The following is a 23,514-nucleotide window of genomic DNA, read 5'->3' on the forward strand; positions in this document are numbered from 1 at the left end:
TGATTAGTTATTAGGGAAATGCAAATTAAAACCACAATGAGACACCAGTATGTATCCATTAGAATGGCTAAAATTAAAAAGACTGACCACATCAAGTGCTGGAGATGATGTGGAGCAACTGGAACTCTTATACAATAATAGTGGGAATGTAAAATGACAAAACCACTGTGGAAAAGTTTAGTGGTTTCTTCTTTTCTTTATCTTTTTTTTTTTTTTTAACTATAGCTGACATACAATGTTATACTTTAGCAGTTTCTGGAAATATGAGAATATCATATGACTCAGTCATTCCACTGTAGTTATTTGTCCAAGACAATCAAATATATATCCAACACAAAGACTTCTATATGAATACTCATAACAGCTTGTTTATAATAGCCAAAAACTGGAAATAACCCATTACTGGGTAAATGGGTAAACAACTGTGGTATACCCATGGAATATATGGAATATTACTAAGCAATACAGAGAAACAAGCTATTAATACATGCATCAATAAATCTTAAAGTAATTTTCTGAGTGGAAAAGGACAAAAAAGAACATACTCTGTGATTCTATTTAGGTGAAATTGTAGGTAACACAAACTAATCTATGATGACAGAGAGCAGATTGGTGGTTACCTGAGAAGGAGGGAGGGTAGGAAGGAGGAGGATAAAAGGGGTGAATTACAAAGGTACACATCGAAACTTCTGGACTTCATAAATACATTCTTGGGCGCCTGGGTGGCTCAGTCGGTTAAGCGACTGCCTTCGGCTCAGGTCATGATCCTGGAGTCCCGGGATCGAGTCCCGCATCGGGCTCCCTGCTCGGCAGGGAGTCTGCTTCTCCCTCTGACCCTCCCCCCTCTCATGTGCTCTCTCTCATTCTCTGTCAAATAATAAATAAAATCTTTATTAAAAAAAAAATTAAATAAATAAATAAATAAATAAATAAATACATTCTTTTTTTGATTGTGGTGATGGTTTCCCAAACATGTACATATATCAAAACTCATTATACTTTAAATACACACAATTTATCATATATTAATTATACCTCATTAGGCTATAAAAATATACAGACCAAAAGAAGACATAAAACATTCTACATTCACCACTCTCAGAATAAAGCTAAAATTTCTCTTGGCAGAAAAGAAGGAAATAAATAAAGAAATAAAAACAAATCATCACCGCCAGCAGCACCACACCAAACAAAATGTGATTTGAGTCAATTACCCTGCAAGAGTGCTGGGTTTCTGCTCCTGTAAAACAGGGATAATGTATATCATCACTAGCTCTGCCTACCTCTTTGGGTTCTTCTGAAACCAGGTAAGATAAGGGGTATGAAAGAGCTTTGTAAACTACAAAATGCTACACAAATGTCTGTGTCCTTATTATAATTCATCTTGTCAAATTTGGCACATCATTTCAGTCAGGTGAGATTATTTAAGATGCTGTCTTCATCATTCCATATTACTAATTTCCTCCCCAATCTCACATCCTTTTTCAATTTAATCATCAAATCACTATGCCTTCATACAAATCATTAACAATTATTTGAATTGGCCAAAGTCAAGATCTACTGAAAGAGAGTATGTGACATATTACCAGTAATATGATCCCAATTCTTTAATTCTGTAATTATTTAATTATACATCTACCTGACTGTACTATTCCACCTACATTTCTCTACCCTGTCCAATAAGATAAATACTTCACATTCCTTTATTCTTCTTGTCTACTAAAACCTACCAAAAAGGGGAAATGAAGTTGTTCTAGCATTTTTGTTTTAATAAATCCATAATAGCTCCTAATGTTCATTATTTCTGTGATTTAAAAAATAAATTTTAATAACATTCTAAAATCTTGTGCTTTATCAAGTTCACCACATTTTGTAAGGTAGAATCCACTTTCTTCCTTTCCCTTCTGGAAAAGTAAATCTGCTTATATCCAGTTTTACAATGCTTCTGTTCCCTTACACAGTTATTCAAACATAACTTACCAGCATGATCTCTCAGTATGTCTAAAAGGTTACTTACATAAGCAGCAAACTTAACAGCTAAGGTGGCTAGGTACTCCTGTACTATCAATCCTCTTACCTATTTTAGGCTTTACTTCCCCCTTATCAGGGATTATTTTCCTCTTGTTTTTTCTTGTTTTAAGGGTTATTTTATTTAATGAATAAAAAGAGAAAGAATGGGGTAGAGCCATTCTTTTTTCAGCCTATGGTCTTGCTATGAAAATATCCTTACAAATTCTTACTTGCCTTAGCATTTGTCAAAAGTTCAGGTTGGCTAATAGAGTTTTTCTAACACTATTTTTATAGATCTTTATTATTCTTTTACATTTAGGTATACTGTATTCTTCTCACAACTTTTGAGAGATCATAAAATAGTACCTGTCCCTTAATCTTGGCTGCCATTTTTTCCTCACTGTGGTAATTTCTGATCACATATCATGAATTTCATTTTTGAGAGCCTCCAATTGTTAAGCCATTTTCCCAGTTACAGTCCAAGACTTGGATCATGAGAGAGGATTTCCCTAAATAGTTTTGAAATCTGATTTCCTAAAGCCTATGGCATATTTCTGGGACGCCTGGGTGGCTCAGTCAGTTAAGCGTCTGCCTTCGGCTCAGGTCATGACCCCAGGGTCCTGGGATCAAGTCCCGCATCGGGCTCCTTGCTCAGCAGGGAGCCTGCTTCTCCCTCTGCATGCCGCTCCTCCTGCTTGTGCTCTCTCTCTGACAAATAAATAAATAAAATCTTTAAAAATAAATAAATAAATAAACTTACGGCATATTTCTGATAATGTTCAAGATGTCGCCCCCCCCAAACTAAAATAGACCTGAAGATGACAAATACAACATGGTTCACCCATGACTCCTGTTTCTTTTCCACCAACTATTCTACCCACTGAGAGACAAAACAATAAAGTATAATAAGTCAAGGATTTATCAGTACATGCTGAGCTTATTATTAGACTAGAGAGGTTATTAGTTTCTATGCTACTTTGCAACTCTGAGTTTTAAAACTCTGCAACTGGTTTTTTGTCCCCTGAAAGCCTACAATAACATCAAATGTAGGATTCGAGATTTACAGCCCACAGAAGACTTCATGCCTAAAGCCTGTTTTCAGAACATCCTGAGAAATCCTTCCTCATTCCTAAAAAGCTCACAGGACCAAAAACTCTGGGTATTAACACCTAAATCATTCTTGAACAAATTCCCAAAAGAAAAAGTTTTTATCTTCCCAGAATCAATCTGATTTCAAGTACACTCTCTCCCTTTCCTTATAGCCAGAATAGACCTCTGGTCAGAACACTCCAACCTCAGGAACAGGTATGTTTGTCTCTGGACAGTCCATGACCCTAAATTTTATTTAAATGCTCTCTTTAGTCTTCTTGTAATACTCTCTTGACTTTAGGCACCATCCCTTAAACCTAGGACACTAGATATCAGCTCAGATCATTACCACCACCCTCTACTTATGTTTATTTTTATTACGCTAAGAAGATTGAAAATTGTTCAACAAGTTTAATCTGACACGGATTTAATGGCTTTTATGTGTAATTAGGTACACTTGAGCAGAGAAGTTGGGAGTCCGAAGACAAACCTTGCCCACTTTCAATCTTATCTTGGGCTAGTCCTGGTGATAACAGCAGTATTCTGACAAAATTCCAGATCCCTAGTGGGCAAAATCCCTATTATTCAGGTGCCTCGACAGGGCAAGACAGAAGCCTGAAGTCACTTTTACCAAGGATGGCTTAAACCCTCATTGTGAAATGTCTGAGAAAACAGAGTACTAGAGACAAGATCACCCAGAGAAAGGGCTCAATGTCCAAGAGATCAAAGGAATGGGGACAGAAACAGCTAAGGTCTGGGGAAGAACATACAGGAGTATCTGAAGACTCTGATTTTCAAACTAGGGTGTTCAGTTAAGTAGGGGCATCCAACTTCTCAGAAACATATGCTTTGGGAGACTTTCAGCTGACAGATCCATCCCCAAATGCTGGGAACTAGAATGAGGTAAAGACCTGATTTAGAGCAAACCTTTAAAAAATTAAAAAATTTAATTTTTCGGGCACCTGGGTGGCTCAGATGGTTAAGCGTCTGCCTTGGGCTCAGGTCATGATCCCAGGGTCCTGGGATCGAGTCCCGCATCGGGCTCCCTGCTAGGCGGGGAGCCTGCTTCTCCCTCTGCCTCTGCCTCTCTCTCTCTCTCTCTGACTCTCATGAAAAAATAAATAAAACATTTAAAAAAAAAATTTAATTTTTCATTGGCGTAGGATGAAACCATGAGTACTGAAATTATTCAAATTCCCAAGGATTCTAATGTGTACCCAGGGTTGAGAACATGCCTTGGAGTTTATGAGACTATATAACCACTTCTTTCATAATGTCAACAAGTCCAATAACTAAAAATATAAATTTCAGTAGTTAAAACACTTAATGAACACAAGGTCAAACATTCACTCAAGTTCTTAAATTTCATGTTCTAAACAAATTTTGATACTTTTAAAAGGAGAAAAAAAATGTTAGACCACACAGCTGATTAAAACTTGAGGGCAATGGAATGTCTTTCACTCAGCATTCCTTCACTCCAAATTAGAATGCAAATTAAGAACATGATATTATAGGTGCCTGCTAAACACCAACAGCCAGTCTTTACATACCAAAGATCAATTTTATAAACCTGCTCTGGCTCAGTATTGAACTCTAATACTGAAATACTGTAATACTGAAACTGTATTCTAGTAGTTATTAATTATTAAATTATCTAAAGGCAAATTACATTGAATATTAACATTTAAAAACCCCATTTACGAGTGGTAAAATTTATAATTTTAGGGAAACAAAGCAACTTTAAAATATAATTTTCACATCAATTCAAAATTTTATGAGGAAAATTAGAGCAGAATCTGAATTTTCATTTTTAAAGTACCATGAAAATAATTAATTCAGCAGATGATCTTTAAGAAGTCCTTGACTCTGTATAGATACTTTCTGATGGCCTGGAACTACTATAAAGCAAATTCTTTTCCAGTTCTGAATGAGATTAATTACTTTACCCTTTCCTAACTATTATCACTTGCCTTGGTTTGCAAAAAACAAAAATAAAAACAAAAAACAAAACAAAAAAACTTCAATTTTGAAGCAATTTTCAAAAACGAAATATATAACTAAATAGTATCAATAACTAAAAAGTACCAAAGACTTAGTAAAACTGTATATGCAATGTCTTTGAAAAACCTGGATTATAAAACAAAATTGGGGGGGGCGCCTGGGTGGCTCAGATGGTTAAGCGTCTGCCTTCGGCTCAGGTCATGATCCTGGAGTCCCAGGATCGAGTCCCGCATCGGGCTCCCTGCTCGGCAGGGAGTCTGCTTCTCCTCCTTCTGACCCTCCTCCCTCTCCTGCTCTCTGTCTCTCGTTCTCTCTCTCTCAAATAAATAAATACAATCTTTAAAAAAAATTAATAAATATAAAACAAAATTGGGGTGCCTGGGGGGCTCAGTCATTAAGTGTCTGCCTTTGGCTCAGGTCATGATCTCAGGGTCCTGGGATCAAGCCCCGCATCAGGCTCCCTGCTCCATGGGAAGCCTGTTTCTCCCTCTCCCACTCCCCCTGCTTGTGTTCCCTCTCTCGCTGTGTCTCTCTCTGTCGAAAACTAAATACAATCTTTAAAAAAAAATAAATAAATAAAATCATCTGGAGTTTTTGTGAAACCATTTGATAACTCTCATATAACTGAAAGAAAACCAAAATAAGATTAAAATTCAGAAAGAGTCCAGTTAAAGTTCTGCCACGATCTGTATGACCTTGACCAAGTTACACAGCCTCTGTGAAGAACAGTAACCATCCTACACCTTGCATACATGTGCATATGAGCGTGCACACGTTTGCATAAGTGTACATTAAGACTAAGTCTACTCCAGGCCTAAAACTGTTTCTAGTAAAAAGGTAACAACAGCAAAAATTTGGAAACTGTGGGTTACCTCTGTAGAGCACTGGTATATATCTGTATTTTAGTTTTAATGTAGCTAAAAAATCCAAAATATTCCTAAGTCTGTGATTACAGGTAAAATATGAGATAGGATTTTAATGTCCAAAGTAACACATATTATCAATATAAATGTTTAATGAGATTCTAAAAATAAGTACACCGCTACTGAAAAAAGAAAATGTGTTCTGGACAAGCTTCACTACCTACCACAACCAATGCACCCACCTATCACCTTAAAACACCCTCATTTCTTTATTCTTCTACAATACAGTCACCAGTTTTTCCCATCTCTGATAAAAAGTATAGTATTCTCTTGTCATACTTATAAGTTGGACTTTCACTTTACTGGCTCACTGAATCAAGAAAAAATTTTCTTCACCTAGATTTCTAGGACTGGGTAGGGACTGGCTGCAAATACCAAACCCCTTCTTACTAAGAGGTACTTCAGAGAGATAGCAGGCCTCATACTGGAATGCTTCTATTTTTCCAGCTTCAAAGTAAGGTTCAAGCAACCTACCATTGTCCCAAAGGGAATGGCTCTTGAAGCATGGTAATAAATGGCTATAAAATTGATGAAGAAGGCAGTGCCACACACCATAGCTGGGATAAGAAATGCCCCAATAAACATCTGCTTTATCCATCTCCTTCCTGAAAGAGAAAGGAAACAATGAAAATCAGAGGTGGGGGGGGGCTATATTAATGTTCATAAGGTACCAAACTATTCTTTATTTAGCACCAAGTTATTTATGTAAAATTCTAATGTAAAGATCTTAAAATTTGCCATTCTAATAATTGTTTCAGGACAACAGCTAATAAAGACCAGTCCGGCTATGTAAGTATGTCTAATGAAAACCTGTACTGGAAAAGAGCAATGGACTATAGTAAAATATTCCAGTGTTCTGTCCTGACCCTGCCACTGAACTGCTGTGAACTTTGGTAAGTCACTCAATCTTGCAGGGTTACAAGTTGGCCTAGATAGGTGTTTTCAAACTAGCACTTGGAGTTTGGGAGCTTCCTAGAGATGCCCATGAAGTCACTGGTGAAGGAAGAGCCCCAAGCCCTGCTTCAACCAGAACAAGTCCATTTTCAACAGTTTTAAAAAATATTGGGAGTTTGGGTGCCTGGGTGGCTTAGTCGTTAAGCGTCTGCCTTCGGCTCAGGTCATAATCCCAGGGTCCTGGGATCGAGTCCCACATCGGGCTCCTTGCTCCGCGGGAAGCCTGCTTCTCCCTCTCCTGCTCCCCCTGCTTGTGTTCCCTCTCTCTCTCTGTGTCTCTCTCTGTCAAAAAATAAATAAAATCTTAAAAAAAAAAAATCATAATTAAAAAAAAAATATTGGGAGCTTCATGTAAGCTTTAAAAAAAAAAAAAAAGTTAAAAAACCCCTGGTGAAAGGGGTCCCTAAATTTACTTTTAGCTGTAGTTATGATTATAAACAAATATTTAGATTTATTTGTTTCAAAAGGGAAAAACACAGTGCATCTCATGAGCTCTCTCTCAGCAATCAGAACTACAGACTTGGGAGTTTCACTATTTCTTTTCTTTCCTTCTTTTTTAAAATTCGGGTCTTGAATTCATGACCCTGAGATCAAGACCTGAACTGAGACCAAGAGCTGGACACTTAACCGAATGAGCCACTCAGGCACCCGTTTCACTATTTCTTTGTATCTCTTTGTACTGCCAAAATTCTGTGAGGTGAGCATCTGTTATTTAGATAATCGAAGGAAACTATGTCAATTTTAAACTATGTCACCAAAAATTCTAACTCATGTTCATATTGATCAGGAGCGTGGAGCTATCTTTCTAATACAGCAGCGTATACAAGCAAGAGCACTACAGAGGGAACGTCTGCACACTGCTCAGCAACAAAACACAAGGATTTCATAGTGGATCATTATTAAAATTCAACCCCACAACCAAAAGCAATATGGACCTAAGCAGGAAGTATGATAAGCAAAACAAGCAATACCCTAACTTCTGTTTTGTTCTATGTAAAGCTCTTTTAAACATCTATCTTATAGAATTACTACCCCAAATCTTAACATTCCTCCAGAAAAACTCCTTGATTCTGAACTTTCACCTCTATTTTATGTCTTTCTCAGGTAACTTTCAAGAGCCCCTCCTTTCCACACTAAGATTCAGCATTTGAACACAAAAGAGTGGCAATTAAAGTATTATTTTTCCTATTTAATTCTAACTCTTTCCTAGCACTCTTTTCCTAAACTTTTCATTATCTTCTCAGATTCAGACATATATTCATAAATTCCATATTCAATTCTATTACTCCCTTTCCCTCCAAAATCAAAAAGAATCACACATTCCACTGGGTGCAATCAGTAGCCCACAAATCTGCATTGTGCTTCCTGCTGCTGACCACACCCTTAGAGATTTTGGTCAAGTTCCAGGCCACCCCTAGCTTCAAATTGGGTCTGGAGGACTATCCAGTACCTTGAGGGCAATGTACAGACCTTGAGCTTCATTGTAGTTCAAATCCTGGGATAACTCTGAAAAATTCTCAATTTTCTGGGTTGACCTCTTACATTAACCTGGTTTTTAGGGATCGCTCAGACAAAATATCAGGACATGATTAGACCTTCTCAAGGCACTGTCAATCAGAAAATAACCTTTAGGGGCACCTGGGTGGCTAGTCGGTTAAGCGTCCAACTCTAGATTTCAGCTCAGGTCATGATCTCAGAGTCATGAGATCGAGGCCCGAGGTGGGCTCCACTCTGGGTGTGGAGCCTGCTTAAGAGTCTCTCTCTCCTTCTCCCTCTGCCCCTCCCCCAGCCCCTCCCAACCTGTGTGCTCTCTTTCTCTCTCTCAAAAAAAAAAAAAAAAAAAAAGAATTAAGTATAGTAAAGTTTGGCTGGTGTTCTTAACTTGTAATCAAACTAAAAGCAAATTTATGTCCAAGTACGAATAAATTTCCTGTTTTAAATAATTTGTTTCTGCTGTGGAGATTTTTCTGGAGGTCATAGCCTAACTAGTTTCCAGGTCAAATTCAAAGCAGAAGTTAACTTAGGCATCCTTCGTTCCTAAGGATGGTAGCCCCATGTAAGACTTGTTTTCCATATCTGAAGGTAAAATATAGACACTGAACAAATAACTAAAATAATTATGGATAATGATACTCCCTCAGGCAATCCAAAGAATTATTTATACTGAAGGTACAGATCACATTAAGTCTAATAGGACCAATAAAAAAAAGGCAATGGTAAACCAGAATATCCTGGAGGAATTTTAAATGATCCTATGTATGCTCTGAGTGCCAATAACCTGTAAGTCTAGTTGACTAAAAAGGCAGGATTCCTTAACGCTGACATTGCTTAGGATGAGCTGGGAAAATCACATGAGAAAGTCTCTATCCTTAGGAATATAATTTTAAGGTCTTTCAATAACCCTTCACTCCCAATGCAAAACTACTATTTTCCGTACTTTTCTGACCCCAATTACAGGGAAAACAAAAAAACTTGAAGACCCTTGAGTGCCATCAAAGAAAGAAACACCAAGGAGCAGTACCTTTGTATCATCTATGTATCCCCCATCATTTGCAGATCACAACAGTAAAGAAGCAGGGCGGGGGAATTTAAGATGAAGTGCCCTTAACAAGATTGTGACACAGAATAACAGAAATCTTTTGCAGGGTCCTTTGATAAATATTCAAGAGTCAATAGAAATAAAGAGCTCTCCTTCCTATTCTCCTTCCAGTCCAGACACTTTGTCCATAAGCCATAAAACACGCCTTTATATTCAGCTGTAACACTAAATACTCTATGTGGAGGCCTCCCATGGAGCACATCTAGGGAGTAAGGTACCTCAAAGCAAAATAATATCATAATAACTTAAATATACTCTTTCCAGGGCACCTGGGTGGCTCAGATGGTTAAGCGTCTGCCTTCAGCTCAGGTCATGATCCCAGGGTCCTGGGATCGAGTCCCGCATCGGGCTCCCTGCTCCTTGGGGAGCCTGCTTCTCACTCTGCCTCTCTCTCTCTGTCTCTCATGAATAAATAAATAAAATCTTAAAAAAAAAAAAAAAAATATATATATATATATACACACTCTTTCCTACATGTTCCTCAGGGCTAACTTCACAGTGGACAATGGAGATAAACTTATTAATTATTCATAATTTTCAGAAATAAAATGCAAAGATTCCATAAAAGCAAAATAGACCACATAACAGGTTTGGTGGAGATTATGTGAAATAGGATAACAAAGTATTTTACAATGGCTGTACTATCCCTTTGAAATTCCAAATACCTCATGGTAAAATAGTAGCATCTGTAATTAAAAATACAAAGTGATAACTTGTAAGTTACCTCCTTGTCTGGCATACAGACTGCCTCCAAAATAACCATTCACTGGAGATGTAGCAGCATAGACAAATATGGCTGTACTGAGCATTGATCCCCTCCTAAAAAAAGGCGAAACAACATATGTATGTGATAAGTTAAAGCCAACAATTTAAAGAAAATATCAGAGTCTATCACATTAACATTAGTTTAATTTCAAAGATAAATATAACAGGAACACAAAAAATATCATCCTGGACTGTAAGGGATCTCAAAAAGTTGCCTAGTGAATTAATTTCTAGTTAAAATTGCACAGGCTGATACTAATTTTTTTAATCTGCAGTTAAATTTCATAATATATTCTAAACAAATATTTCACATTTCTTTGGCAAAAACATTAGAAGCTGGCACTAAAATTGTTTTGCAACCCTGTAAACCAATCACATCATATGGATAAGGATATTCATGTTCAGAAAAATAATTAGAATATTCCTCTTTTTAATTTAATTGCTTAAGATTCTTGCCCACTGATATAAAAAATAAAGTGGAAGTAATATCATCTATATTAGTGATATTACTTCAAATGGTGTAACACTGAGACTTTTCCTATTTCGTTTTCCTTATACTAGTAAAAATTATTTTTTAAAAATCCATTAGGTCCACAAATCAACATTAACCCAGATCAACAATTTCTTTTTCTTTCTTTCTTTTCTTTTTTTTTTTTTTTAGAGAGGGGGAAAGAAGGGAGGGAAGGGGCAGAGGGAGAGAGAGAATCTTAAGCAGGCTCCACACACAGGGCAGAGCCCAATGTGGGGCTCAATTTCATGACCCTGAGATCATAATCTGAGCTGAAATCAAGAGTTGGACACTTAACCAACTGAGCCACCCAGGCGCCCCTCAGATCAACAATTTCTAACCTCTTCTTCCACTAATGATATCTAGAGAATTCAGACCAACTCTCCTGTTGAATAAAACTGAACAAAATATTTTAAATGCCTAATTGCAATGAGAAATATTAAGATGATAAATGACAGTATCATTTGCCATAATACAGAAATGTACTTAAGCCACTAACAATAAAGACTATTTTTGAAACTTATCATAACTAGGAAGGTAAAATAAAGTCTGTAGATAGAACATATAACCTTCTCAGTTTGAGCTAAAGAATATTCTTTTAAAAAGAATTTACAAGAACATCACACTAATGTGTGTACTGGGAAGATAATTCATAAATTAACCACCTTCTGGGTAATAATTATTATATTTCATTGTACACCTATGTAGAATACAAAGGTATCATATAGTCTTGAAATATGTAGCACTCCTCTGCCCAAACACCTATGCTCAACTTCTTAAAGTGGATACATAATAGTCAAAACATTACAGTATTTAATTTCCATCAATATATAGCTAAATATAAATGTGGTAGTAATATAAGAATATGTCATTCCCATGTTTCAAAGATCGTGAGTCTCAGGGCACTTAGCTGACTCAGTCAGTAGAACAGGTGACTCTGGATCTGAAGGTCATGAGTTTGAACCCCATGTTGGGTGCAGAGCTTACTTAAAAAAAAAAAAAAATTAAAAGATTGTGGGTTTCAAAGTTTTTAGAATCAAAATTTGTTTTTTCAACAACTCAAACACTCCAAATACTGTTTCCTTTCAGATTATCATTAAAAAATCTGACCTAGGGGCGCATGGGTGGCTCAGTCATTAAGCGTCTGCCTTCAGCTCAGGTCATGATCCCAGGGTCCTGGGATCGAGCCCCACCATCGGGCTCCCTGCTCGGTGGGAAGCCTGCTTCTCCCTCTCCCACTGCTTGTGTTCCTGCTCTTGCTATCTCTCTCTCTGTGTCAAATAAATAATAAAATCTTAAAAAAAAAACCTGACTCATTCTCTGTTTGTAACTGGGTGTGTGAAGACTGACACAGGTCTAGCCATGCTGAAAGCTGAAAGGCTGCTTTAGTCTAAGACCAGTCTACTACCAGTCAGAAGCTTTTAATATTAGCAGAGAGGGTTCAAAAGGAATGCTCATGTGACTGAGAGTCCAAAATGCCTACCAGGGATTTAAGTTTGCAATCCCTAGAGACACTGCACTAAATGAAGTGTCAGTCACAGTTTTAAAAATCAGACATACCCTTCATCTCTTCGTTCATATATATTCTATGGGCATTTTCCACCCAAAATACACCATCTTCATCTACACTGAAAAATATGCTGACATAGGGAACGGCCTACTTGTTCATTTCTCCAAAACTCGAGGCGGGAAACATTTAAGGAGCTGCTTACACTTGCCAGCTCACCACTGTCCACCCAAAGTTATAGAGCAGCAGTATTTTTCCAGACTTACCCACAGTTTCTCCCACACTATGCCTTCTCAGGAGTTAATATCACACTCATAGGCATCCACAATGATACTGATCCTCTATTTATCTAATTATTATTTCTTCTCTGATTGCTATGGTCAATCACCAACACAAAATAATGTTCACATGTTACATTATCTCCTTTTTATGTTTTAGAATCATTCTGACTCTGGAGTGAGTCTTACAAATGTCATGTGCAAGGTTTTTCATTTTCTCACTACTTTGTATTTTTATTATCTCTATTTTCATTTCCGTAGCAGAGCAAATTAAGAGACGAATTGTGGAGTGAGAGTGAGTGCCTAGGTTCAAATCCCAGCTTACTAACACCCCTAAAAACAGTTGTATGATCTCAGTCAAATTACTTAACCTCTCTGAACTTTACTTTTCTCATGTGGAGAATGGAGAGAATAATAGTCCCTCCACAGAATGGGCATGAAAATTAAAACAGCTAATGTGTATGAAGCACCTAATGGAACCTCAATAATGTTAAGTCACTTTGATATCAAAATAATACAGCTTTAATATTAATGATATAATTAAGTATGTTCACTTCAAATAAGCACAACATAGAAAAACCATTAATAATGACAGGCTAAAATAACAGTGCATGACTTGCCTGCTAATACCATTTACTATAAAGTTTCTTATTTCTAAAGTTGAAGTTCTATAAGCAAAAGAGCTTCTGCATTAAAAAATGAACTGCCAAAACTGTAACCCTAACATCTGAGAAGGAACAAGGCAGAAACTTGAATTCTAGGAGAGGCTGCCCACTGGTAACTCCAAAGACTGTGACTGTGCAGTCAATGCCAATTTAGGAGTGACAAATTTAATCCAGTATTTAAGGCAAAGGATGCCTTTGTGGCAGATTTGAAATGTCTTTCTTGTACGTGGGATTTAGTTCCTCTGAAATATACTGTATCCTAAAAAATGAACTACCCACCAGAACACTAAAAGTTTAGGTTTTGGACAATTATTTTAAAGCTTATACGGTAAATAAGTTGCAAAGGTTATATTAAAGAAATATAACAGAAACTACAGAGAAAGAGCCTTATTGATTAATACAGCCACTTCAGCTTACAAGCACTGAGTACCTTCCACGTGTTTACATAGGTGTTTTGAGAATTCAAAGATAAATTAAGACCTAGTCCTTGCTCTCGAGGAGCTTCTGGTCTAGGTGAAGCAACAGTAATTTATTATCATTAAATATTTAACATAAAAATCAGGAGCCATTCTTTCAGCAACAATTTGTTTGTCCACCAAATGCCAGGCATATATAAGAAAGAATGCATTATGAACTGAAATAGAGGTATGAAATCTAACTGGAAACAAGTGTCATTCTGATAGAGAACTTCATGGGGCAGTATCTAAAGTACCTGAATTATAACCCCTGACACCTAGGCCCAGAGTGTGTCTGCTTCATTGAGATTGTGGCTCTCTGAGCACAGGTTATAGGACCACTCAGTAGGGACAGAGGTCTTCGTAAATGTACAACTTCTTCTAATGATCCAAACACTTCTTGCAACCGATTTTGTTCTCAAAGAAAAAAATGTACCAGAAACCATGTAAAGGTAAGATAAATCATCCATTTATTTTTCTAACCTCATGTGCCTTTTCTACTACTCTTTTTACTATTAATTATTACTTAATAAATATTAAAATTAATAAATGTAATAAATATTAAATTTTTCTTAAATATTATTTATTATTTCTCTTCTGTTCTGTAAAGAGTTTCCGGTTTGGAAGATAAATATGAAGTACTAATTCAATAACTGTGAAATCCTAGTGCTTCTTATAAAGATCTAATTGTATCTTCAGCTTTCAAAAAAATGCTATTCATTTTCTCAAACAGCACTAGCTTATAAGTAACTTTGCTCGTACCTCTAATGGAACATAACCTTTGTAACCAACCAAAATGTTCAGTAAGGCTAGTAAGTTTTAAAATATAACAGAAAAATATACTTCTAGCTGAAGATTGTTGTCCATTATTTATCTGTAATAATAACATTTATGCTATTTAAATTCTAAGATAATTGAAATAAGCAAATATTTAATTATGATTGATTTAAAATGTTTAAGAACAAGAAAAAACAAAGTTAAATACAGATACTTACTCCGTATATAAATCTTCTATCATTGCAACAATAATAACAATAAGAGACACAGCAAATATCTGACATCCAGAACCAATGAGAGAAGAAAATATCAGTGGGTGACTTGATGGTCTAAATACATCTCCATGCACCTGCTTCCATCCATACTCATCTCCTAGGTCTCTATCCTATATACATATATACGTAAAGAGAAAAGAAAGTCATTCAGAATGAAATTAAAATACATAAAGTAGGTGAAAAATTACAATTCCAGTTGAAAGTTCCCTCCCTCCAAACTTGTAGCTATCTAAAAGATTTCAAAATATCTAGAAAAGACATTTCAAATTTAAAATAATCACTGCCTTAATAATTTATAATGTTAAAGTATTATGGCATTTACTGAGGCTCAAGAAGGTGGCTCCCAGTTGTGCTCAGAGAGTATCAAAGAATGGAAAAAAGAAAAGGTCTAGGAGCAAAAAGAAATAGTCAAAATGAGAGAAGAGCACACTGGCTCTCTGAACATTCCTATTCTTGCCATTTATATCACACCTGTGGCTCAAATATAATGAGAGGCCAGGTGGAGAACAAAAGAGAAAAAGAAGATTGAAACCAGTACTAGATGCCCTAAAAATGCAGAAATGTCCTTTATATCCTGGAATCTAAGAAAATATATGAGGAAAATATCAAACAGTTATATATTATCTATTAAATATTATTTGTCTATAGCATTTTTAAAAAGTATTCAATTTTTCCTTTTCAACCTGAATAAGCAAGTATCTAAAATAGTACTTCATAAGAAATACCAGTCCCTTAAGATAATCTGGCTTTTTAGGGGCTGGGGGTGATCCTGGTCAGATGTGTTTGAGAAGCACCAAATATTTTATCTACCTTGTGATACTTCACAATGCACATCTGCATATTAAAATTTTAATCTGTTTAACTCCTTTCCAAACTTAATGACAGAGCATATCTACACAGAACAGCCATTAATAGCCTACAGAACACACACATTGTGTATAATACAGTAAAAGAATTTAGAAAACAAACCTCCCTCCCCTCTGAACCTACTAAACTAAATGTAAATTAATCCTTTCACCCACTCCCTGAATTTTATGCAGTATTTAACAGTATTAGAAAGATGTCAGTACAAGTCTACAACTTCTTTGCTACAATTCTGAAATCAAAAGCTCTGAAAACTGAAAGTTTATTTCGGAAGTCTGACACGTTCTTATTTGGTGGCAAGACTTGAGAGTTGAAGAGGTTATTTGTACTGTTTATCTCACTTAAGGTGAACATTCATATGTTTTGCTGAAAAAAAAATAAATATATTTTATTATGGGACAGGTAATCAGAGCATGTAAAAATATTAATATAAATATAAATATTAGAGACCCCTTTGGGAGTTTTACACCTTTCTTAAACCTGAAAATTCTGAATTCTAAAACTCATGTAACCTACATTCCAACATTCAAAATAACACTGAGTTAAATCACTTTTATAAATACAACGTAGAATGTTTGCTTACCATATCATCCATTTCTTCTTCTTTACTGTACCGGGCATAATCTTTTCTTAGAGTTCTCATTAAAATCATTGAAACTAAGCCCACCAAGAAGATAACCATCATGAAAGAGTTGAAAATTGAAAACCAATGAATCTAAAATAACAGAAAATAAAATATCACCGACATGAAGTATCAGTCACAAAATTCATAGGTTTCGTGATGAGAGTAGCATGGTAGTGCAAAAAAAAAAACAGTTTGTTTTTTTTTTAAACTTTTACATAAAAATCCAAACTTAAGACACAATGGGGTGAGTATTCACTATGCAAAGAGACTGGCTTTCTTTACAGTAAACCTCAGATGCATTAAAAACATGATCTCGTATACGTAGCTTTTCACAATCAATTTTATTGTACAAATAAAGTACAATTGGACCACACGGCATACGGTATTTAGCATCACACAGAAAGAACACGGGATCTGGAGTCAAACAGACCTGGGTTTTAACCCAGACTCTGCCAATTTCTAGCTATGTGACCCCAGCTTTCCTATATCAAAAAGGAAGACAATAATACTATCCTGGTTTATATGGCTTCCCTTCCCTCTAAGTGAGCAACAACCTGGAAACCTTGTTAAAATTCCAAAGACTGAACCATCATAGTTGACTGCCACGGATCTGGGCCACCCACCGGAAGGATGCTTCACTTGCTGCAGTTCATCTTCTCCACCCGGTCACCATCCTTATTCGCTCCCTTCTAACTGAGCTCTCCATGGTACAGAGAACAATGAGGTACCCCGTCGTGTCCCAATGTTCCCAAGGCTCTTGACTTTGATTTCACTCACACATATGTCAGAATTAGGTCCAGATTGTGGTTCATAATCACAAGGTACACTGTATCTCTAAGTGCATCTCAGAACTCAGTGCCTCTGACTTCAAATTCCTTTATATTTTATTTTTTTAAAGATTTTATTTATTTATTTGACAGAGAGAGAGTGAGAGAGAGAAAGCATAAGCAGGGGGGAGCAGCAGAGGGAGAGGGAGAAGCAGGATCCCCGCTGAGCAGGGAGCCCGATGTGGGGCTCAATCCCGGGACCCTGGGATCATGACCTGAGCCGAAGGCAGACGCTTAACCGGCTGAGCCACCCAGGCACCTCTCAAATTCCTTTATATTTTAATTCCCAAAAGTTCCTAAAGGATAGTTCCAAACTTTCTCTTCTCTCACCAAGGCCCCAATTTCATTTATTTTTCTGCATTTTCCTCCTAGCCTTTCATTCCTTCTGTCAATCTCCTAGAAGTTGTTCCCTTCTTAAATCAATCTTTCTACTAGGCTCTACATCTCTTTCTTTCCTTGAGGTGCTTTCCCCCCTCTCACTTTGCACCCCTAAATTTGCACCTTTCTCCAGCATCAGTAATCACCAAAGGTCCCCATCTACAGTGGTATCTGCTCCCTGGGGTGGTTATATGGCTCAAACAAGATAATAAATGTAAAGCATATGGCTTAGAGCCTAGGCTCATAGTAAAACACTCAAAAAATTTACAAGTTGTTATTTCCATTAATATCTTTCAAAGTGTTTACATGATCTTTTGTCCCCTCATTCTTCCTCTTCTTATCTCCCTCTCCTTTCAATGCCAATACTTTTCAAATGAGGAAACAACACATTCTGCGTCCTCCCCCACTTAGTCCTAAAAACGATACAATCTCACTTTGCCCCACAAAATTTCTCTGAAAGGCCTGCAATGAACTTTTAGATTTTTTTTTTATTTATTTATTTGAGACAGAGAGAATGAGAGAGAGAGAGAGAGAGAGAGAGCACATGAGAGGGGGGAGGGTCAGAGGGAGAAGCAGGCTCCCCGCCGAGCAGGGAGCCCGATGCGGGACTCGATCCAGGGACTCCAGGATCATGACCTGAACCGAAGGCAGCCGCTTAACCAACTGAGCCACCCAGGCGCCCCTTTTTTTTTTTTAAAGATTTTTTTTATTTATTTATTTGAGAGAGAGAGAGAGAGAGAATGAGAGAGAGAGCATGAGGGGGGAAGGGTCAGAGGGAGAAGCAGACCCCCCGCTGAGCAGGGAGCCCGATGCAGGACTCGATCCCGGGACTCCAGGATCATGACCTGAGCCGAAGGCAGTCGCTTAACCAACTGAGCCACCCAGGCGCCCTGCAATGAACTTTTAAACCGAATCGGCAATTATCTGTCCACTGTCCTTGCTCTCCCGCCACATCTCACCTCCGCCGCCACTACACCACCCTCCCCGCCGGCCTGCTGCTTCAACTCCTTCATCTTCGGTGCCTGCTCCTCCCTCCCTGCGCGACTCTTCCAAAGGCGCCAGGCTTGGTGCTCTACTGTGACTTCTTGAGGCTCTCAGGACTTCTACCCTAGTGTTCCAGTGATGATGGTAACACCCTCACCTCCAACCCCTACCCTGCCCCAAATCTCTAGCTCTCTTGCTCATTCATGTTTCGCACTTGTGCTAAATATGATCATTTCCACTTGAATGTCTTTCTGGAATTTCAGACTTAGAGTGCCCTAAAGTAAAGTCATAATCTTTTGCCTCACATATAACTCGCTTCTGATTTCTAACTGCTGCTAATGGTACTAACATATGGCTTTGAAAATTTAGAATTATCTCTGGCTTTTCCTTCTCCTTAATCCTTCCTATATAATAATTATTAAATCTGTTTTCCTTTAATGTATCTCTTGTATCTATCCCTTCGTCTCCACTCCCATGCCATCCTCCACACCTTGAGGAATCCCTAACAGCCTCCTACTTAGCCTTCTTTATTTCTGTTCCCTGTCCTTCCTTCCAATCTAGCCTATAAAAAGTTACCCAGCAAATCTTTCTGAAACCTCATGTTCATGTATCACTTCTCTACTCTAAAACTTACAGTGACATTCCCTACTTTTTCACATATCAAATCTAAACTATTTTCCCTAATATTCTGTACCCCTGGTTCTATGGCCACCTACCTTATCTAGCCAACCTTTCTTTCCATTGTGTCCTATATTCCAGTCGGGCCTATCCTTCTTCAGTGACTCACAAATACAGCACGCTCCTTTCCACCTGTATCCTTCTCATAATTTCTTCTCACATGGGATCTACTTCTATCCACCTCTGTAAATTCTATCTACTGTTTAAAGCCCAACTCGAAAACCCTCTCCTCCATAAAACCTCTCTTCTACATATTCCCTTATTCATAGATGTGCTCTAAACTTCCACAGATACATACACAGAATATTTAACATGAACTGTCTTGTACAATCAGGCCAGATTTTAACTTGGGCTGCTAAGTATGTGCACTAGGATGAAGGCAGCCCCAGCTCTGTTACCCACCCTGAGGCTTCAGGAAAGGGACAAACTCTGTGGCTCTCCCTGAAAAACAGGAGATAGCCAATTGCCTCTGCCTCTCTATAAAAATCATTTTTTCCTTCATTTAATAACTTATTTATTGAATACCTAGTGAAATTATAAAGGAAATGATAAATGCATTATATTTGGAAATATTTGCAAAAAAGGGTTACACAGATTTAAGTTTATCATTAAAGTAGCATTCAAGATTTATAAAAGCAGTCTGTAATTATAGACTTTTCCAAAGATTTGATTTTTTTTTCTTACCCTGAGAAATTAATGACCCAAAAAAAGGATGAGAGAAAAAATTATATATATGTTTCTTATCTTCTCTCGGTCAATTTATCAAATTTTTGAAGAGAAAAGAAGTTCTATATAGTTACTATTTAGTAATAAGAAAGATACACCTCAAATGCAAAACTTTCTAACAAAGCTCCCTGCCGTTTTCTAATCTAAGATATAAACTTTAAACCAATACCCGTTATAATGTACTACCATTAACCCATTTTGTAATATCCTTTTATTCCCAAAATTACAAAATGCTGTTACAATTTTGAAATTATTATAGCAATGGAAATATTTCTTAAAAACAATAAAGAAACCAGATGTCACAAAGGGGTTACTAATCCTATGAACTGCTGACTCCAGCACCCCCTAGTGTTGCTGACCCCAAAGCAGCACCCCAGCTTCGTCATAAATTTTAGAACATTGGAGAGAAATAGATACCCAAGTGTGCCACTACTAAGCACCTGTTACGTGTCAAACACTGAACTAAGTACTTTATATACACCATCAAATGGAATATCACAACACTGCCCAGTATTACAGTCCTTGCTTCACTATGAAGGAGACAGAAGCTGCAGAAGCTGAGGAACTGAGCGATGTGACCACGGTTATGGTGGGTGGCAGAGACAGAGTGTGTGTCCAGCCCGAGCTCCTAAGCCTGTGTTTGTAGTATTAGAAACAATCCCTACTGCTAGGCAGGAGACCCTGCCCCTCCCGCCTATTTAAGGAACAGGCTGCAGTAATTCTCCCCCCTCTTGTCTGCATTGTCAGTTTTGCACTCGCTGCTGAACGCTTCCATGTATAAACATGTTTCTTGTATCTCAAAATAAAATCTCCTGACTCCATCCTTCCTTCTGACTACCACTTCATTTCTTTGCTCCCTTTAGCTGTTAAACTTGCGGTCTCCAATTCCTCTCCTCTGTGCTCTTATACCAGCTCTACTCGGATTCTGCCCCACCACTACCCCCAAACCACTCTCTGTCAAGTTTACTGATGACTCCAAATGAATCCGACAGTCACGTTCACCTTACCTGACCCAGCAGCAACAATCCAGAACTAACCTCTCTCTCCTCCATGATACTTTCTTCATTTGGCTTCCAGAACACCACACAAGCTTTTCCCCTCTACCTTACTAGGATCTCCTCAGGGCCTGAGCTGGTTTCTCCTACACTCCCTGATCTTTTCTTACTGCCCCCAGGGCTCAGTCCTTGATCCTCCTCTACTTCTACATACTCTTCCTCGGTAATTGCATCCAGTCCCATGGCTTTAAACACCTTCTATATGCCAACGGCTGCAAAATCTGTATCTCTAGCCCAGACCTCTCTCCTGAACCCCAGACTCATATATTGAACTAGGTGCTACGTATCTCCATTTGGATGTCTTAAGACACTTCAAAACCAGCATGTCCCACACTGTACTCTGAGCTTCCCCCCCACGCCTCCTCCAAATACAGACTCTCTGCCTCAGTGATGGCAGCTCCTTCTAACAGTTGCTCGGGCCAGAAACTCTGTAGAGTTCTTGTCCACCTTGCTTTATCTTGCTATCCATCAGGAAATCCTGCCGGCTCTCCCCTGCACAATATGCCCACAAGGTGACACCTTCTCAGCCCTCCCCCGGCCCCCCGCTGCACCTTGGCCTGAGCCACTAACAGCCTCTCATCTCCCTGCTTCTCCCCTCCCCCCCCCACGGCCTCTTTTCAACACAATAACCTGAAAGATCCTTTGAAAACAGAAGTCAGATTTCTCATGACCCTGTGGAAAACACTACCGCCCCTCTTTGCATTCAGTCTCAACAGCCAGGGATGATCTGGCTCCTGCTACCCTCTGACTTCATCCACTACTCCTCCCCTCACCCTGCTCCAGCCCCACCGGCCTCCTTGCTAGTCCTCAAGCACAGCGAACACATTCCCACCGGAACAGGCTTTTCCAAGGGGTTGCCCCTGCCTGGAAAACTCTTCCCCTGCCCCCATACCCATACTCCTTATTTCCTTCAACTCCTTCAAGTTTTTACTCAGAAGTCCACCTCAGAGGCTTACCCTGAGCACCATATTTAAACTACAACTAGCCTCGTCTGTGGCCCTCCTGCTCTGCTGCTCTTTCTTGAAGGACGTATCTTCGTATCTTCGAACACACTACACCCTCAACTTCTATGTCTATTACATGTGTCCCCCTACTAGAAGGGTAAGCTCCAAGAGCACGCAGATCTTTGACTTTCATTCTCTAATGTATTCCACTTACTCAGTACTGTGCTTGACACATAGCAGGTGCTCATTTAATAAAGGAGAAATATGGTACACTGCTCTACTAGTGAAAGTGCCAAATGGCCGTCCTTCCCCCTAGTTATCAATACCCAACGGCACGAGAAGCAAGGCAGGCTCAGGTGTTCCAGTAGGAAATGTCAGTTGAGAGCCCTCATATATTCGAATATTATCTAAATAGTATCTATTATCTATTTAAGTTATCTGTGCCTATACCTCCACCATGTTCAAGACTGCGTGAACACTACATCTGAAGAGAACACACTGGGGGTAGGGGAAGTGGAGGTACTGGAGGAAATTTTAGCTCCAGGAGTAACACGCTAGGACCCAGAGGAAGATTAGAAGTAGTGACAGGTTCTGGTGAAGTCTGGCAGCAATGATACAAACATGAGACCACAAAAACTTAGATTACCAATAAACTTCAGAATTCCAGTCTAAAAGATCAAAAGATAGAAGAGGCAAGTCAGGAAGAAAGTCAGAAGAATGGATATATCCCCTAATACCCCGCTGTCCCTTCATCTCCATCCTTGAAGGAGGGAGCCATTAAAATAAAATCTATTTTTTCCCATAAAGAACCAAAACTACCACCTGGACAAAACCAGCAACAATGCCAGTGGACTTATGATCTGAGCTCCATCTTGTATCTGCTGGTGGGAAGTGGGGGCATCTCTTCCTAGTCCTGATGTTCCTTTTTATGTGGAAAGATTTCCACCAGCAAAAGTTTCTGGTCTCACTCCACTCTCATCCCTTCCTTCCTAGAGGATGCACACATCTGCTCTGTTTCTCCACACTTTAAGTTTCTCAAGGGCAGGTGCTCATATATAGAAGCTTGAAACAGTCCAGCACTGAATGTGAGAAGTTGGTCTAATTCTGAGTTTCAATATTAAGGCCACCTGTCCACAGACATAAGTCACATTTTTCAATAGTAGCATCATTAATAATAAAAGTAACATTCTGGCTTTTGGTTTGCTGTATCTTTACTCAAAGATTGGTTTAAAGCACAGGCATGATGAAGGTGGCTTTTGATTGCTCGCCTAAAACCCTCTATCACCCTAGGACTCTAAGCTCACAGGTGAAATCACCACAAGCTCAATGTTTGAACTCCACGGCCTTAGCACAGTGCCCCGCATATGGCAGATGCTCGTTAATGTTTGTGAAATTGAGCACATAATGAGTGTCTTAAAATACACAATTTACCTACCCTGTGTTGAAAAAAGGATGGATCGAGATATTTGTCAAATCGATCTTCAAATTTTACATCTGACTTTTTCCATTTCACCTGAAAAAAATTTTTTCACTTAAAAATAAAGGCCAGTAAACAAATTAATAAGCTGATAACAAAGCCCTGAGCAAAATTAGGAAAGATTTACACACTTAGAACAAGAAGCTAGAG

At 38.2% G+C, this 23,514-nt stretch overlaps 1 protein-coding gene across 1 annotated transcript in view; it reads right to left on the reverse strand.

Moving 5' to 3' along the window:
• The window catches only part of TM9SF3 (transmembrane 9 superfamily member 3), a 70,497-nt gene that overhangs the window by 22,809 nt on the left and 24,174 nt on the right, over window positions 1-23,514 (reverse strand). Inside the window, exons 5-9 of the mRNA XM_021699500.1 lie at window positions 23,323-23,400; window positions 16,254-16,385; window positions 14,750-14,916; window positions 10,301-10,395; window positions 6,498-6,628 (exon numbers count right to left, since the gene is read on the reverse strand). Of these exons, the coding sequence (XP_021555175.1) occupies window positions 6,498-6,628; window positions 10,301-10,395; window positions 14,750-14,916; window positions 16,254-16,385; window positions 23,323-23,400 (603 nt within the window). The remainder of the gene's footprint in view (window positions 1-6,497; window positions 6,629-10,300; window positions 10,396-14,749; window positions 14,917-16,253; window positions 16,386-23,322; window positions 23,401-23,514) is intronic.

This window comes from Neomonachus schauinslandi, chromosome 6, assembly GCF_002201575.2.
Source record: "Neomonachus schauinslandi chromosome 6, ASM220157v2, whole genome shotgun sequence".
In the NCBI taxonomy this organism is placed as follows: Eukaryota; Metazoa; Chordata; class Mammalia; order Carnivora; family Phocidae; genus Neomonachus; species Neomonachus schauinslandi.